General features: G+C 42.7%; 1 protein-coding gene across 1 annotated transcript in view; it reads left to right on the top strand.

Annotated features, from left to right (window-relative positions):
- Positions 1 to 16,872, top strand: part of PARD3B (par-3 family cell polarity regulator beta) — a 769,788-nt gene that overhangs the window by 381,282 nt on the left and 371,634 nt on the right. Inside the window, exon 16 of the mRNA XM_060256951.1 lies at positions 13,132 to 13,176. Coding sequence (XP_060112934.1) covers positions 13,132 to 13,176 — 45 coding nt within the window. The remainder of the gene's footprint in view (positions 1 to 13,131; positions 13,177 to 16,872) is intronic.

Here is a 16,872-nt window from a genome sequence, read left to right as displayed (position 1 = left end):
AAAAAAACCTGGATTAGGTGGACTACCTCCCCCCCAACATGGAATTAGGTGGCAACTTAGTCATTGCATTTCTTTATACATGTGGTCTCTTTTATTAGGGCCCCTAGATTAAATACAATCTGACCCTTTGCAAACAATTCCAGGGACTGAACTTCTAACCTCTGCTTTATAGACCTGTAAATTACAGTCCATCTAATTTAGAACAGTGGCAATACAGATGGTTCGTTCTTACTTTTACAAATAAGTAAGACAGATGATGTATTTGCGTGTTATGGGAGTTCAGAAAGGAAATGAGGGGAAATAGCTAATTACCGTACAATTTATTGTAAAGATGATGCCACTTCCTATTCATGCACAATCGGACAGTTGTATAGACAATAATTGCCACATTATGTACTAAAAATGCATTAACTGGTCACATGTGTGCCAGTGTTCCTCCCCAGCTGCATGAAAGAATCAGTTTTTCCAAGTTGAAACAGAAGACAAACATCGTTGTTGTTTTTTTAAGAAAAGCATGGCATTTTATTATATGTATTAATATTTCTCATTGTTTTCAGCAAATCTATATGTACAAAATAACACAACTCGGGCCTTGTAAAATGATCCGTAAGTACTACAGCCGTGGGAATTGCTTTCAAAACATGAAAGCCCCTGTTAGCTTTAGCCTAAAGCTAAACAGAGAATTGAATCGTATTAGTGTACAGCTATTTTGCTCTACATCATCTCATACAAAATAGCTAGTAAAGTGAGGGTAGAGGAATGACAGGTTTCATTTCTACCTTGTGCACACATGATATAATAATGAAATGTTGATTCTCTGTATGCATACGTAATGCAGACATGCATACACACAGTTGCGTATATATGCCCTGACATGGATCGTCTATTCTCATCAGATCTCAGATGCTAAACGAGGTTGACCTTGTGTAGTACTTAGATGAGAGACCACCAAGGAAGTCCAGGGTTGCTTTGCAAAGGCAGGCAATGGGAAACCACATCTGAATATCCCTTGCCTTCAAAGCTCAATGGGGTCACCATAAGTCCAACTGGGACTTGACAGCATTTTCCAGCACTAGGATGCATGCACATGAGGCATGACTTTCACAGAGAAGTTACTTACTGTGTAAAAATTATCTACTGTGTAAAAACCCATTGCAGTTTTTCTTTATTTTTGTGACTCTAATGCTGGGTCTATATCTTTATTGTTTGGTCCTTGACCACTAAGCAGGTTACATAATTTTACTAGCTAAATGTATTGTCAGTTTTTGGTTCGGCCATTGAACAGTACAGGTTGTACTTATCAAATAAGCAGAAAACAGCAGCGGAGAGGAAACCCTGAAGCCTTTGCTCAAAGTATCGTTGCCACTCTTTGTGAAGGATGGGGGAGAATGGAAGGGGCAGCTAAGATGAGAGTTGGAGCTGGGAATTTATTTCTTCAGGCTTGTCTGGCATTTTTGAGTCTGATGAGGCTGCATATGGAGGAATATTTTTGCTTTGTTTGGGTGGGAAGGGCAAATGCGGCATATGCAGCGAAACTGGAGAATGAATTGTACATTTTAAAACATGTAATGTTTATCAACATCTGGTATAGAATGGTTTTAGAATCAAAATCCAGATTAAAAGAGTTATTTTGTCTAGCTTTGGGTTGAAAAGAAATGCCCATTTCTTTGAAAGGCTAACTTAACTTGACTTGACTCTATAAGAGAAAGGCATTAGCAGTTAGCACTGCCTGGCATCACTCTGAGTTCTGAAGGTCATGCCATTAACTCATCATGCTCTATCTAGAGGTGTCAAACTTCTTTGTTATGAGGGCTGGATCTGACATATATGCCATTTTTTTGGGCCAGGCCAGGCGTGCTATGTAACATAACATAATACCATGTACCAATGATTTAAACTTTAGAAAGGACAGCATCTGGTAGGAGTTGGTGTGTCCTCACTTTAAGGCCCCATGGACTGGGGGGGGGGGGTCAGAGGAAAACCTGCATGGGTAGAGAGCCAGCAGTGTTCCCACACTGCCTGGAGGGGGGGCAAACTCCTTCCCCAGCCTGCTCCTACCACCAATGCTGTAAGCTTGGCCCCAGGGGAAACCCACAAAGTGGCTGGGTGGTTTGAGCTTCCCCCACCCACAAGCCACCATGGCAGGGGACTGGGAAAATGAATTGAACTACCACCACCACACCATCCCAATCAATTACAGAAGTGAGAGGGTGGCAGCCCAGGCATGAGGCTGTGTATACAGTGGGACCCAGGCCAAGTAAAGCTCCAAAAGCCAAGCAGCTACCCCCAGCCAAGGCTGCCAGACAGTCTATAGGTGGGAGATGCCAGGATTTCAAACCAGAGATCACCAGCAAGCTGCACCACCCCCATGTGGCAGCAACTGCCCCAGGCTGAAAGCCACCAGATCACCTGCAGCCTCCAGCAGAGTATCATCTGTGCCCCCGTCCCACGTGCAAACACCAATCTCAATGGCCATTTCTTTGAAACTGTGACCGAGAATGACTTATTAGTGTCAAGCCCAGGAGCACCTGAGAGACCTACAGGAGAGTCAGGTTATAAGCTTTTGAGAGCCAACGCTTTCTTCATTAGATATGAGTAGAGTATTCAGTTCCATAACCTTTATTGGCATGTTTTGAACATAACAGGGAACCAATCCATCCATCAAATGGCAATTTGCAAATACATTAAGCACCTCCTGGATGCTAGATATAAAAAAATTGCAACAGTTTCAAATACCAATTGGTTCCAAGTTGACAAAAGGAAGACAATTTTATATTTGTCGGGCTTCTCTGTTTGCTCACTCAGAGGTCAATGAGTATGGAGCACAGGTCAGAGTAAAAAGTACAGTTTAGGAACAGGTGTTCTAAAGTTTCTACCTCTGGACATGCACAAGTGCACAATCTGTTAGCATAGGGTTGAGTAGCGTGGGTAGAGTAGAAATGGAGATAAAAAGGCACACTTCCATTTCTACCCTACTTGTGTCTGATGAAGGGAGTTTTGCTTCACAAAAGCTTATGTCAGGGGTGTCAAACATGCGGCCTGAGTGCCGGATCAGGCCCCTGGAGGGACTCCTATCAGGCCTGCAAGCAACTCATTGTTATCTGCTTCCTTGTCTCTCTTTTGCTTTCTTGTGCATCACAGCTTGCTTTACAAGGCTTGCTCAATTGTGCAGGAGCTACAGAGCAAAGCCTCTATTTTCTCTGTTGGCTGTCCAGCATATGAAACAACGTATGTACAAAAGCTCACAATGCCCCGCGATTTCACGTTTTTCCCTGGGTTTTAGGCTCAAAGCATTGACCATGAGATTTCTGTAATGAATTAAAAGTAAGTTCACAACTTAAAGACACACACCTGAACAACACTTGAACAGCATACTCAAGATTGCTATAGCACAGACATTGTCTCCAGATTTTGATGCAATAATTCAGAGCAAGAGGTGTCAGTTATCAAAAACTGGTAAATAAATAAAATATTACAAAAGTGCTAATCTTTTAAGCATCTTTTAAGTTTTTTAAAATTGTGTTTGTGTGTGTCCTTTACAAAGTTTATATCTCTGCTAGCTGGCATTACATTTTATGATACATGTGGCCCAACCCGACAGATCTGACCCTCATAACAAATGAGTTTGACACCCCTGGCTTAAACTTCAAAACTCTTGTATGCCTCTTGGGTGCTCATGGGCTCGAATCTAAATGTTCTATTGCAAACCAACATGTCTGCCATCTGAAAGAATGACCTAGGAATGCTAAATAAAACCAGAGTTCGGTGCACCTCGAAGAGTAAAAAGATCAATGCCAGCATAAGCTTTCATGAGTCAGAGCTCGCTTCCTCAGTTTCAGATTGAAGCCTTTAATATCATCCTTTCCTAAGCTCTGTTCAGTGGGAACTCTCAATGACAAAATGGCTGTTGTGCCGTGAAGGCAGAGTGAAAATGATAATACCATACCACACGTTCAGCTGGGACTTAGAGTATTAATGTTTTTACAGTATTTCATTGCAAGGAGATTAATCTGCTTCATTTAGTGTGCTGGGGAAGGAGGTGCAGTAACAAAGGTGTGAAATAAGCTATGACGGCCTTAATTAACAGTGCATTACTTAGGAGTGAGAGCTGGAGGTGCTAGAAAGAGAGGAGAAAAGGAGCTGTTTGCATTATCAGGAGGAAAACAATATATTGTGCAGCCCAAATGAGGGGAAAAACCTAACAAAAATTGATCCTTGTGAACCATGTAATGCTGTAGGCTTGTCCACAACAAATGACAATGAGATCATCTCATTCTGTGTTGATTCTTGCTAAACGCTGATAAATTGCCGCTGCTTAGCAATATGCTTCTGGTTTCTGAGATCTAAGTGGAACTATTACCCTTGGTGTGCAAAATCTGAGAAATGCAAGAAAGGAATAGCTTCTTTCTTGATAATCAGGGCTTTTTTGTAGCAGGAACTCCTTTGCATATTAGACCACGCCTCCCTGATGTAGCCAATCCTTCTGGAGCTTACAGTAGGCCCTGTAATAACACCCTTGTAAGCTTTTGGAGGATTGGCTACATCAGCAGTGTGTGGCCTAATATGCAAAGGAGCTTCTGCTACAAAAAAAGCCCTGGCCGCAAACAGCATATGTATGGTAAGACCTTTATATTTCCCGGTGGTGCAGTGGGGGGGGGGGGTGCTGGACTGCAGCTACCCCATTCTGCAAGAGGAGTTGTGCGAAAGTGAGAAGAGAAGAACTAGTTTATGATACCAAATGGAGGTGCCTAGAGAGAGGTTGTTGCTTTCAGGGGCAGTGCTTTTACCAGCCCTGCCAGCTTAAAGAGGGCTGGCTACCCCCCCACCCCCCCAAAGGAAGGAAGTGCCTGGAGAGAGAGACTTGCCATCAGAGGCAGAGCTTTTCTGCTCAGGGTCAATAATGCTCTATCTTGGGGATCAATGTATGATTTTATTCTGAATTGAGGCTATTACTTGGGCCTGTATTTGTTTTTTAATCGAATTTGTAATAAAAATGTGCATATTTTGTATATTTGGTAATATTTATACTTCAGTTTTAGACACAAAACTATTGGGACCTTATATTTTGTCTTCCTTAACTTTTTAGTTCTTAATTCAATTGGGCTAAGTTCCCCTGCCCTTACCATTTGCTCTGTTCTTTTCTCCTGTGATGTAGGATTGGGTTTTTTTGCTGCCAGGTAGATTTTGTTGTATCTTTGTATGTAAGTATTTATGTATGCATTTATGGCCTGCTACTTTTTTGTATTGTAAGTTGTTTCTTCACTCAATGGAGAAAAGCGGGGTAAAAGCAGGGCTTTTTTGTAACAGGAGCTGCTTTGCATATTAGTCCATACCCCCTGATTTAGCCAATATTCCAAGAGTTTACAGGGGTCTTAGTTCATGACCTACTGTAAGTGCCGGGAAGATTGGCTACATCAGAGGGGTGTGGCCTAATATGCAAAGAAGTTCCTGCTACAAAAAAAGCCCTGGGCAAAAGTATCCAAATAAAATTAAATAAAACTACTAGAAAAGGGCAGAGCTACATGGTCTACGTGGAAGCTTAAGTGTGCTTGCATAGTTGAGATTCTTAGGATTAGTACCAGTCTATGCTTTAACTCTGAATGCATAACTACACTTCCCTTTTCAGCCATCAATAAATAGCAGGAGTAACAGTGGCCATACCAAATTTTGAATGTGCTGGTTCATGAAACATGCAGGAGACAAATAGTGCAGAGCAGCTTCAGGCAGGGCTCCAGAGGTTGGTGCACACATTGAGTTTCTATGCCCTTAATTCCATTGACAGGGAGTTCACTTTCTAGTCTTTCCCTCTTCGGATATAGTCTAGGATCGATTTCTTCTTGGTTTTGCCAGTAATTGTATTGAGAATTCAGAAAATTCTGCACTGTATCCCACAGTTATACTGAACTCTACACCGTGAAAGGTTATGCCTCAATAAAGCCGTTAGTTTTTAAGATAGTACAAGACTTTTTATTTAATGTTACAGTTTGTTTAGTGTCTGAGTCTTAAGCATGTTATCCTGAAAGCATATCTGGGTTGGGAGAAGTGTTTTGAAAACAAATGCCTCTGTCCTCTTTATGACTTCTTAGGCCACACTATGTTGGGGGCTGCAGGAGAGACTGCATGTTCGATATTCAAGCTCAGACATAAAGATCAGGCTACAGTGAATCAGAAAGCTCCCAGGAAGTAGCCAGGTTCTCCTGGGAGCCCAGACACTCCCCTGACAGTGACTCTAGTATTTGGCTTCCTGAGGACTCATCAAAATTCTGACCATGATTAACAGTTAAAACTTGTGGAAGAATAATCTTCTAGAACCATCTAGGAGTCTGCCTTACAATGCAGATATGATGACTTCGCTTACTTCCCTCCCTCAGAGGCAAGATTTTCCCTCCATTTTCCCTTCCCTTTCTGAGTTGCCCTATCTATTTTCTTCTTTTCGAAAATCTATGACTGTCCCACTCTGTCACAGTACAATATTTTGCTGCTGGCTCAACTCAGGAACTTGAGGGAAGGGACAAGATCACCCTCTTCAACTTCTGCAGTGGTACACGAGAGGCTTTTTAAGGTTCAAAAAATAACAAAATATTCAATGTAGAGAGGAAAAAGTCAGGTGAAATCAGGGGTAAAAATGTCTGAGGGTAAATCAATAATGAGCTCTGAGGTAAATCAGTATAGGCATAGGCTACAGTTCATATTTTTCTAGCAATTGAGAGTTCCTTAAGCTTCTCACACATATTAGAATCTTTAAGATGAGAGGCTTTTGTTTCAATGTTTCCTAAACACTCCAGTGTAATTTCTTAAGTTTTAACTGACTCTGCAGGTTTTAGCAGGCAGTCTCTAAACACACCAGACCAGGGATCACCCCATTCCTTAGAGCTATGTCCCTTTTAAATTGGGTAAGGAATCTTTTCTCACACTAGAAGATCTATCAGCCGGAATGGGAGTCTTCACTGATTTACCCACTCCTCCTTGCCAACCTTCTGAGTTCTCCATCTGTGTTGAACTGCTCTCAGGCAGGGCTAAACACAAACTCAGTCAGCACCCAGCTCTTCTCCATCAGGGCTAGACTCGGACTCAGTTCTCTTTAGCATTTATCTGAAGTCTTTCTGCTCAACTGATGCTAACCAAACATTTTCTTGTTCACTCAAACTGTCTGACTCTGTGAGACATTAACCCTTCATAATTCTTTGCATATTTACACAGCACTTCTGGGCTTTTAAAGAGCAGTCTGTCATAACAGACTTCTTTGGAAATCTAATCGAAAAGAAAGTCAGGATCATCACCCACCTCCTAGCCTTTTCAAGTGGACATGATACCACTCAGAAGACCCCAGCTCTCAATTACCCACACATCATTCCTCTCTCCATTCTTGTGACCCTTTTTGAGGTTTCCATTTTTGTCCTCTTCTCACCTTTACATAAATCCAAATTTACTAATAGGAGCAATTAGAAAGCACTCCAGAATTCCCCATCACAGGCAGAATTCTGGAAATTTGACCCAATAATAGAGAGGATCCAAAAATGCCACCAATAGAATTTGGCTCAGGGGAAACAGGATAAAAGTGGCATCCAGGAATGAGCAAACAGGGTTCATTTCTCCATCCCAGACTGTTCTTCCACCACTACAGGACAAGGCTTAGTGGTATAAAAGTTTGATCTGACCCTCTCCCAAAGGTTGCTCCTCCACTAGTGAAATCACTGGACAGAGATCCTCTTCTCATAAAGACCCTCTCCTTTACTATTTCAGAACGTCCCCACTATGTTGAGATTGCTGAGTCAGGCAACATATGAAACTTTCTACCTTTCTGTTTTAATTTTATTGTCCTTCTGTCCTGATTCCCACCACCACTTCCTCTAAACTCATCCCTTCCTTTTCCTCTGCTTTGAGTGCTGATCTGTGAGATAAGTCTAACCCCTTACCTTCTGACTAACCCCTCAATACTCCCTCCCCTCCCCCCCCCCAGGAAAATGTTTGGTCCTACCAAATATCGAGGATGGGTTCCAACTAGAGTTGGGCACAAACTGATCCATGAATCAAGATTTATGCATGAATCAGACTGATTTGTGGTTCATTTCAAACCAGTTGGTTCTTTGGTGTGTTGTTTGGTTGGGTTTTGCGGGTATTTTTTTCCAGACAGCTTGGCACTGATTCAGTCAATGGTGGACTTCTGGGAGCCCTAGAAACACCCATAGAAGTTGTCCATAGCTTGGTTGGCAGCTCTGGGAGCCAATCAAGAAACCAATTTAAGGGAGGGATGGTGGCTCAGTGGTAGAGCATCTGCTTGGTAAGCAGAAGGTCCCAGGTTCAATCCCTGGCATCTCCAAAAAAGGGTCCTGGCAAATAGGTGTGAAAAACCTCCGCTTGAGACCCTGGAGAGCCGCTGCCAGTCTTAGTAGACAATACTGACTTTGATGGACCAAGGGTCTGATTCAGTATAAGGCAGCTTCATATGTTCATATGTCCCATTCTGCTCTATGGGAGCAGACACTCAGCTACTTTCACTTTACAGCACAAAGAACACATTTAAAGTTAAAGTTGCTTTCTTTCTTTCTATCTCTCCCTCCTCTGTATATTTTCCTCCCTCCCTTTCTTTTCATTCTCTCTCTCTTTATCTCCTCCCTCCCTGTCTAAAGTTAAATGTGTTTTCCAGGTCCTGCCCCAGTGCTGTGTGGTTGGCATCTCAGGAGCTGGTGGGCCAGAGGGAGTCCAACCGCATTCATGTCTTGCGGCTCTCAGACATCTGACATTTATTCTGTGTGGCTCTTACGTTAAGTAAGTTTGGCTACCCCTGCTCTAGGCTGATCCTGCATTGAGCAGGGGGTCAGACTAGATGGCCTGCATGGCCCCCTCCAACTCTGTGATCCAGAAGTGCAAAATGAGTGTTCATGTGTACTCTTAACTGTTTGCAGTAACAGGTGCTGTATAAGAAGACAATATTAATTTTTTTTTTGAAACTGATGTTTAAGAATGCTTAGAGAAGGGCTTCATGCAATAGGAAGAGCTTCAACCTAGAAATAAAACCTCTATCAGTTCTATGTAAAAAGAAGGTTCCAAGCCAGAATCTGACATGTTCTCTGTGAGTAATATGCATCCAGGCCTAGAGAAGGAAACAGTGCAGCAAAGAAATAAGAGCTGCTAGAGAGTCATATTATTGGCACAATCATTGACTTAAAATTAATTGACGGTACTATATCTTTATCATGCTGAAACGGACTGTGTAAGGATAATATCCATCTGGAGAGCTAGCAAGTGATTTTGTTTAACCTCCTGCAAAATATGTTTAGATCAGGGAAAGTAATTTATTTGGATTATTAAGAGCATTCTGGAAACATTTGTATTGAAGCAGGGCTTTGGCCGATTAATATGCTTTTTTAGAAGATGTTTTTCAGTTAGGCTTTCTGCATATAGATTACAGGAATTTGTTTAGTTTCATTTGGCTGGGTTGATGTTTCTGTCTTTTTTTAATGCATCCTGTTTTGTTGATGGTGCATCTATATTTCTTCCATCTATATGTTTGCTTCATTTTCCCTCTGCCTTTCTCTCCAGTGGCAGGATCCAAAGGTTCTGTTCTCATCTTCCTGCATTTTATGCTCCCAACAACCCTGTGAGGTGAATTAGGTTGAGAGTGACTGGCCCAAGGCCACCCCATAAGCTTCCATGGCAGAGCAGGGATTTGAACCTGGGTGTCCCAGTCCCTAGCATTCAGGGGTCGTTTTGTAGAAAAATTGGTGGTGGGGCTCATTAGCAAATGCCCCCCCTCCCCAGCCAAAAGCAACCTGATGCAAGAAAGGAGAGCCCTGGGTGAGTGAGGTCTACTTGGGCTGGCTAGAGATCCAGCCAGCCCAATCAGGCCTCACTCACCTGGGGCTCTCCATGGCCACCCCCCCCCCCAGTCAAAAGACCAGCAAGCTACCACATAAGAGGTGGGAAAAGGGTGGGGTGCAGGCTTCTCCAGGGGTTAATGAGGGCTGTGGGTGTGTGGTAAAGTCCCTGGTGGCTGGCTGGCTGCCCGCTCTCCTAATCCAGGGATTGTTACACAGCTGCACCTCCTATTCAATGGACAAGGCAGGTAGGTGGGGAGGAGGGGAGCATCAAAGGTTCAGGAGCTGTGCTCATGTGAGCTCCTGCTGAATCTGAGGCCTGCTAGCGTGACATTCTAACTATGCTTATGACCTGCCTACCCACCCAGCTCAAAAAGCAAACCTTAAAATCAGAATGCAACAAAGTAATAGAGATTATATGGAAGAAATAGTTGGCGATCAAAATTTATTATGTTGAAAAGTTCTTCTGTTCTCAGATGCCTTTTGAAGGGGTATTCCTGGAGACTTGACTGGTATTAACCAGATTTCAACCAGCTTTCCCTCCTTTATTTCTTCTGTTTATCACTGCCGTGTTACTGATGTCAGACAAATACCTGTGGTTTCTTGTGTTCCGCTTAGGATTATAGAATCACTGTAAATCAAAATAATGCTGTCCCTAGTGTACTGTAATGATGCTGTGATGATTTGCTTTCTTGTACGTGTTGCACCTCTGAGGGACAAAAGTAGGACTTTGGTCTCCAAGAAATTCTGTTGGTATACCATGAGTCATAAGTTTCTATGCCATGTCCTTTTGGCATTTAACATCTTAGAAGGCTAGTAAAATAGTTAGAATGCTATTTTATGATACCCATATTTTTTGATCTGTCTGAAATTACCTTTTGCTTTGACCCTGTGTTGTTCAGTATTTCCGTCGCTTGAAAACGTTGCTCTCAAAATCAGACAGAATAGAGATAGATGTTAAAACTGGAAAGCTCCCAGAGGACACGTTCACTCCCACACTCTCAAGCAGTAGTTGATTTCTGTGTTAAAATACTTCACTTCCATACTACACGCAGTTTACTACATGTGTCATTTTGGACACAGTAAACTGAGTTGCTAGAGAAGCCAGTCCTGACCTGGATGGTCCAGGCTAGCTGGGTCAAGTAAGATCTCAAGAAGCTAAGTAGGTTAGTTGGCCCTGGTTAGTATTAGGATGGGAGAGCACCAAGGACGTCCAGGGTTGTGACACGGTGGGAGGCTATGGCAAACCACCTCTGAACTTCTCTTGCCTTGAAAAAATTGGCACATGCTAGTTGTGCCATACGTCAGTTGTAACTTGAAAGCGCATTCCATCTCCCATGAAGCCAACATAATTTTTATTTTTTTGTTCTATTTTATGGAATTTATATCCCACCCATCCTGCCAAGGCAGACTCAGGGCAGGTTACATGCATAATATAATAAAAGGTAAAGGTAGTTCCCTGTTCAAGCATCAGTCGTTTCCAACTCTGGGGTGAAATCACATCACATTTTCATGGCAGACTTTTTTTTTTCCCGGGGTGGTTCCCTTCCCCAGTCATCTACACTTTTCCCTCAGCAAGCTGGGTACGCATTTGACCAACTTCGGAAGGATGGAAGACTAAATCAGCTGGCTTGAGCTGGCTACCTGAACCCAGCTTCCACTGGGATTGGACTCAGGTCACGAGCAGAGAGCTCAGACTGCAGTACTGCAGCTTTACCACTCTGCGCCATGGGGCTGCTTTTGCATAATATAATACCACAATAAAACAAAATCTTCATAAAAAACAATGTGTAACCTACAAGTTACAAACCAAACAGAGGGTGATATCTCCACATCAGATTAAGGCATAGTAAGATGCAGGACTTTTTTTGTAGCAGAAACTTTTTCGTATATTAGGCCACGCCCCCCTGATGTAGCCAATCCTCCTGGAGCTTACAGTAGGCCCTAATATGCAAAAGAATTCCTGCTACAAGCAAAAAGCCCTGGTAAGATGAACCATGTGTGGGGATGAGAACAGGTCTGGGCTGATTTACAACAGGTTTACAGCAGGAGGGCCAGTCATATCGTATGTTCATGGCTTCAACTAAAAGCCTGGTGGAAGAGCTCCGTCTTACAGGCCCTGCAGAACTGTAGTAGAAGTAAACGACTGTGATGTAGGTGCTGAATAGCCATACTCAGAACATTTAATGAGTTGTTATATGCTAGTTGCGCCATACATCAGTTGTGACTTGAAAGCTCTTTCCGTCTCCAGTGAAGCCAACACAGTGATGTTTACTGAAGGAAATAACTGTGCTGTAGGCGTGAATACAGTCTTCTTTTTAGTACTTCTCCTATGTTATCTCATTGTCCCTCTCCAGGGATCACTACTTATTCTTGTTTAATCCAGACGGATCTAGTCAGAAATCTTGTATAAAGTACTGTGCAAATTATTAAACAATTATTGAACAACTGCACAAGCGAGTGAAAAGAGAACACTGAACTTGCAATATTCTTGCTGTGAAAAAAAATCTTTATACAAAAGTTTATTTTAAGAAACAATGATTATTTCTTCCATGCAGTCCTTTGAAAGAGCATAAATTGGTTGTTTATATGCTAGAAGGCACAGATGGAGTAACAACCGCGTTGTTAGATTTCAGAACAACTCATTCATTGCTATTAGTACTGACCAGTGTTCCCTCTAAGCTGAGTTCGTGTGAGCTAGCTCACAGTTTTTTAGCCCCTGGCTCACACATTTTTGTCCTAGCTCAGCCTACTCTGGAAGGATGGCCTCCTGAACACATGAATATATGCAGGAGCTCACAACTTTAATGCCAGGAGCTCACAAAGTAGAATTTTTGCTCACAAGACTCCACAGTTTAGAGGGAACTTTGGTACTGACTAGCTTGGGCAAGATCCATGCAGGCAGCATGATGGTCAAGAGGGATGTGCCATGGGCTCCACACCTTGGATATAACATCTGAATGAGGAACTAAAGTTCATACCTGTTGGGGGTAAGCAGAAAGAACTGTGTATTAGAACGGGCAAGTAATTCTGTGAGGTAGTGTTTGGATAATCTCTACCGAGAATTATGGTTCTGCTGACAAATTATGCAGCGGTCCTTTCTTTCCTTTGGTTTCTAGTAGATACTGGATTTTAGCTTTTGGCATCTGCTTTGCAAATTCAAAATACAATCTCAGACTTTTGTTTTATTTTTATTTACAAATTAAAGGCTTATCTTACCACACTTGTTAAATTGTTCGCACCTGCTAAATAATTGCTTCATTTAGGGCAGCATCTAATGTTGGTGTTTCTTTTTTTCTCCCCTCGTCTCCAGTGGCAGATGAAAGCAAAGTTAGCTTGCTGACAGGACAAAAATTAGGTAAGAGATTTTTTTTTAAAAAAAAATTGCCTTTTTTTCACTGTGTTGTGCAAACAAAATACCCATATTGAAGTATTGGCTTGTCCTAGTTTATAGAAACTGGTGGCTGATGTGTCTTTAAGTGACTTAAAAAAAAAAAAAATCCAAGAGTCATCTCCAGCTTCTGCAGTGATAAATTAAGATTTATTTGTTGTTTGGCATTACTTAAAAACACTGAAAAGTTTGCAGGCAAAGCAATAACGTGGCTCTTTTAAAATGATGTATGATTAAGGAAGTGGAGCAAAAAATGCATGTTTGTGAATGTCAGGACTTTACTTTTACTCAGGTGTGAATCATCCTTACCTTGGATTGGCCATTGGAAGAGGCATTCCAAGTCCACCATGTCCAACGCCACTGCTCAATGCAGAGAATCCAAAGCTATCATATTCTCTTCAGGGGGCTGTCCAGCCAGAGAGAGGCCTCACCCGTGTACTTTGTTGCATTGGCAAATGAGTGTTATGGATAGGAAGTTCTCATTCCTGTTTCTATCCAACTGGAATAAGAATAAGCATTATATCCAACTTTGGGCAGGAGTTCACAGGAATGGAACTCTGGAACCTCTAAAGAGAAGCACTTTGATGTAGTGGTTAAGTGTGCGGACTCTGAAGAACCGGGTTTGATTCCCCACTCCTCCATTTATAGTTGCTGGAATGGCCTTGGGTTAGCCATAGCTATTGCAGGAGTTGTTCTTGAAAGGGCAGCTTCCGGGAGAGCTCTCTAAGTCCCACCCACCTCACAGGGTGTCTGTTGTGGGGGGAGAAGATATAGGAGATTGTAAGCGGCTCTGAGTCTCTGATTCAGAGAGACGGGCGAGGTATAAATCTGCAGTCTTCTTCTTCTTCCTCCTTCTTACCCCCCAATATTTACTTCTGGGCTCCATTGTTCAAACCCCCTGTGAGAATTTTGCTGATCTCTGTGATTTGACAAACTTTCTAATATCTTTCCCCTCAAAAAACGGGAAAATAACCAAAACATATAAAGCAGACAGATGGAAATTTTCATCATGCCACTGTGGCCACATAAGAGAAAGGAAAAAGTATGATGGGAGTAAGGTTTTATTATGACAATCCAAATCCAAGAAACATTTTAAGGAAGATGCTGAGCTGATATAATTTACTATAATTTACTTCCAGTGATGTTGGAGGTGTGGCATATGTAAATTGTTCTAACGAGTTGTGCTAATGATGTCCGGCACCTCTTTTTCTATAAAACGACCCCTGACTATGGCTAAATAGAAGGGGAAAAGTTCTGCGTTCTCTGTCCTGGCCTCAACTCTGTGTAGAAGTTCGATTGATCTTCCCAATACCTCCCTGCCCAATTCTTTCGCCAGTTTTAGTATTATCTCAGTTCCCTATAAAAGAAGCCCCGTGGTGCAGAATGGTAAAGCTGCAGTACTGCAGTCAGAGCCCTCTGCTCATGATCTGAGTTCAATTCCAGTAGAAGCTGGTTCAGGTAGCTGGCTGCAGGTTGATTCAGCCTTCCATCCTTCCGAGGTCAGTAAAATGAGTCCCCAGCTTGCTGGGGAGAAAATGCAGATGACCGGGGAAGGCAATGGCAAACCACCCCGTAAAAAGTCTTCCGTGAAAACGTTGTGAATGCAACGTCACCCCAGAGTCGGAAATGACTGGTGCTTGCCCAGGGAACTACTTTTACCTTCTTACAGTTCCCTATCTGTTGCTGGGATTTGGTACTCCCGAAAGAGACACTTTGAGCTGTGCTGGACAGTAGATGGGGCCTTTTCTCAGGGTTGAATAGGGAGAGTGTGACATGTGACAGGAGACCATGAGGCCAGAAATCAAACCACATGTTCCAACTGGTAGTGATGATCTTCTTACAAAATGGAGCTATGAGTGTGAATTAAGCTTTGCGGTGCAGGGAGTTTACTAGCGATGTGCAGGTATTTCTCCTCCTCCCTTATCTTGACAACCAGTTGGTTTTCCTGAGCTTTACTGCTGATATCAAGCATGTTCAGTAACTTTCAACTCAGATGCTGTACTTCTTGCAAAAAAAAATAATCTATTTGAAATGAAACCATTTCCAATAAATGCTCTTGAGTAATAAATGTTGTAAAAACAAATAGTAGAACGTCATATGCAATATTAACAGTTTGATGTTTCTTGGAATAATAACAATAATAGAGACTGTGTGGAAGAATAAGCATTCAGCAGCAAGGAGCACCATGTGCCACTTAAATGTCATTTCTGTGCAGACTTCTGACATTTAGGCTGCTCATATTTCCTTGGTTCAATGCAGATATCCTTTGCATTTTTCCCTTGCCTGTTCCCTCATGCTTTCTGTATACATCAGATATTTTCTATTTGAAACTGAAATTCTCAGCTGATGACTTTCTTTCTTCCATGTGCCTGAAACTTGTACTGATTTGAGGAGAGCCTCTGAGAATGAAAAAAACTTCCGGGAAGTGACTCAGTGGTTGGAAAGGTGTGCCCTGGTTTAACTCAGAAAAAGGGTCATATACGCTGCATTTGCTTTCTGTTTGCCAAAGATAAATGGAAGCTCTTCCTGTCAATCCATATTGGAACAAAGCCTATCTCAGTCATAGCATTTGGCAAGCGATTGCTCAGAAAGTTAACAAGCTACCACTTCAAGTTGTCAGTTTAGAACTTCATTTTTTAAATGGAACTCAAATACCTCCTGGTTGTCTAGCAGTGAAGAAAATTAACAACAGTGATTTTGGATTTCTGTTACTCAAAGGAGGAAAAAAAATAGACCCTTGAGATGAGTGTTGTCTGTCAGGACCTGTCGCAGAGGCAGTCATGTGTTATGTTTTCCTCCCAGTTACCTGCTCATTCCAGACTTGGGCCACTGCTGTTCTCCTTGCAGTTACCTCCTCTCTTGAGCCCAGTTTACTAAAGTCCAGTTCTGCAGTGAAAAAGAGGAGATTTGCTGGCCACCTTCCCCAAAGGATTGGGCCCAGAAGGACAAAGCAGTTGGCTGTCCCAGTGAGCAGGAGAAGGAGCCATAGCGGGGCAAGGATGGATGGATGGATGGATGGGAGACCCAATACAGGTCTCTTGTACAGGGCCTATCAAACCTCAGTTGGCCCTGGTAGGATAAGTCCAGGCCTCAGATTCAGTGGGAGCTCACAGGAGCGCAGCTTCTGAACCTTTCTGAGAGTTCCACCTTCTCTTTCTGAGAGTTCCACCTCCTTGTCCATTTAATAGTATTGCAGCTGCATAACAATCCCTGGATGAGCTCCACCACCTATTTTTCTGCAAAACAACCCCTGGATAAGTCTATTCACCAGCTTGAGCTCTCTGCTCAGTAGTGCAGCCAGTGGCCTAGTGAGAAGTTGGCACGCTGCCAACACAAGCCTGACATGCCGCAATGGCTGCAGACAACAGCAGTTGCTCCTCCTTCACAGCCTCTTTTTTCTGTTTGCCTGGATGGCTCTTCCCAGGCACATCTTCAGCTCAGCTCAGTGCACCACTCACCTTTGAGTTTTTCTGCCCAGCACTGGGTGCCAGCAAAATAAGTTTCCATGTTGGCTGTTGCTGCTGCAGGCTGGGGAATGGAGCAGAGGCTGTTGGGAAGTGCAGCTTTCAGTCCTCTGCAATCTTGGCTTTAGAATGATAGTTTGTTAGGTTGTTGGTAGGCAGTGCACATGGACACTACCAGAATGCTGACATTGTTGACAGA

This window comes from Heteronotia binoei, chromosome 16 (assembly GCF_032191835.1).
Source record: "Heteronotia binoei isolate CCM8104 ecotype False Entrance Well chromosome 16, APGP_CSIRO_Hbin_v1, whole genome shotgun sequence".
Classification (NCBI taxonomy): Eukaryota; Metazoa; Chordata; class Lepidosauria; order Squamata; family Gekkonidae; genus Heteronotia; species Heteronotia binoei.
Note: the sequence above shows the minus strand (reverse complement) of the source record. Positions and strands in the feature narration are given on the sequence as shown.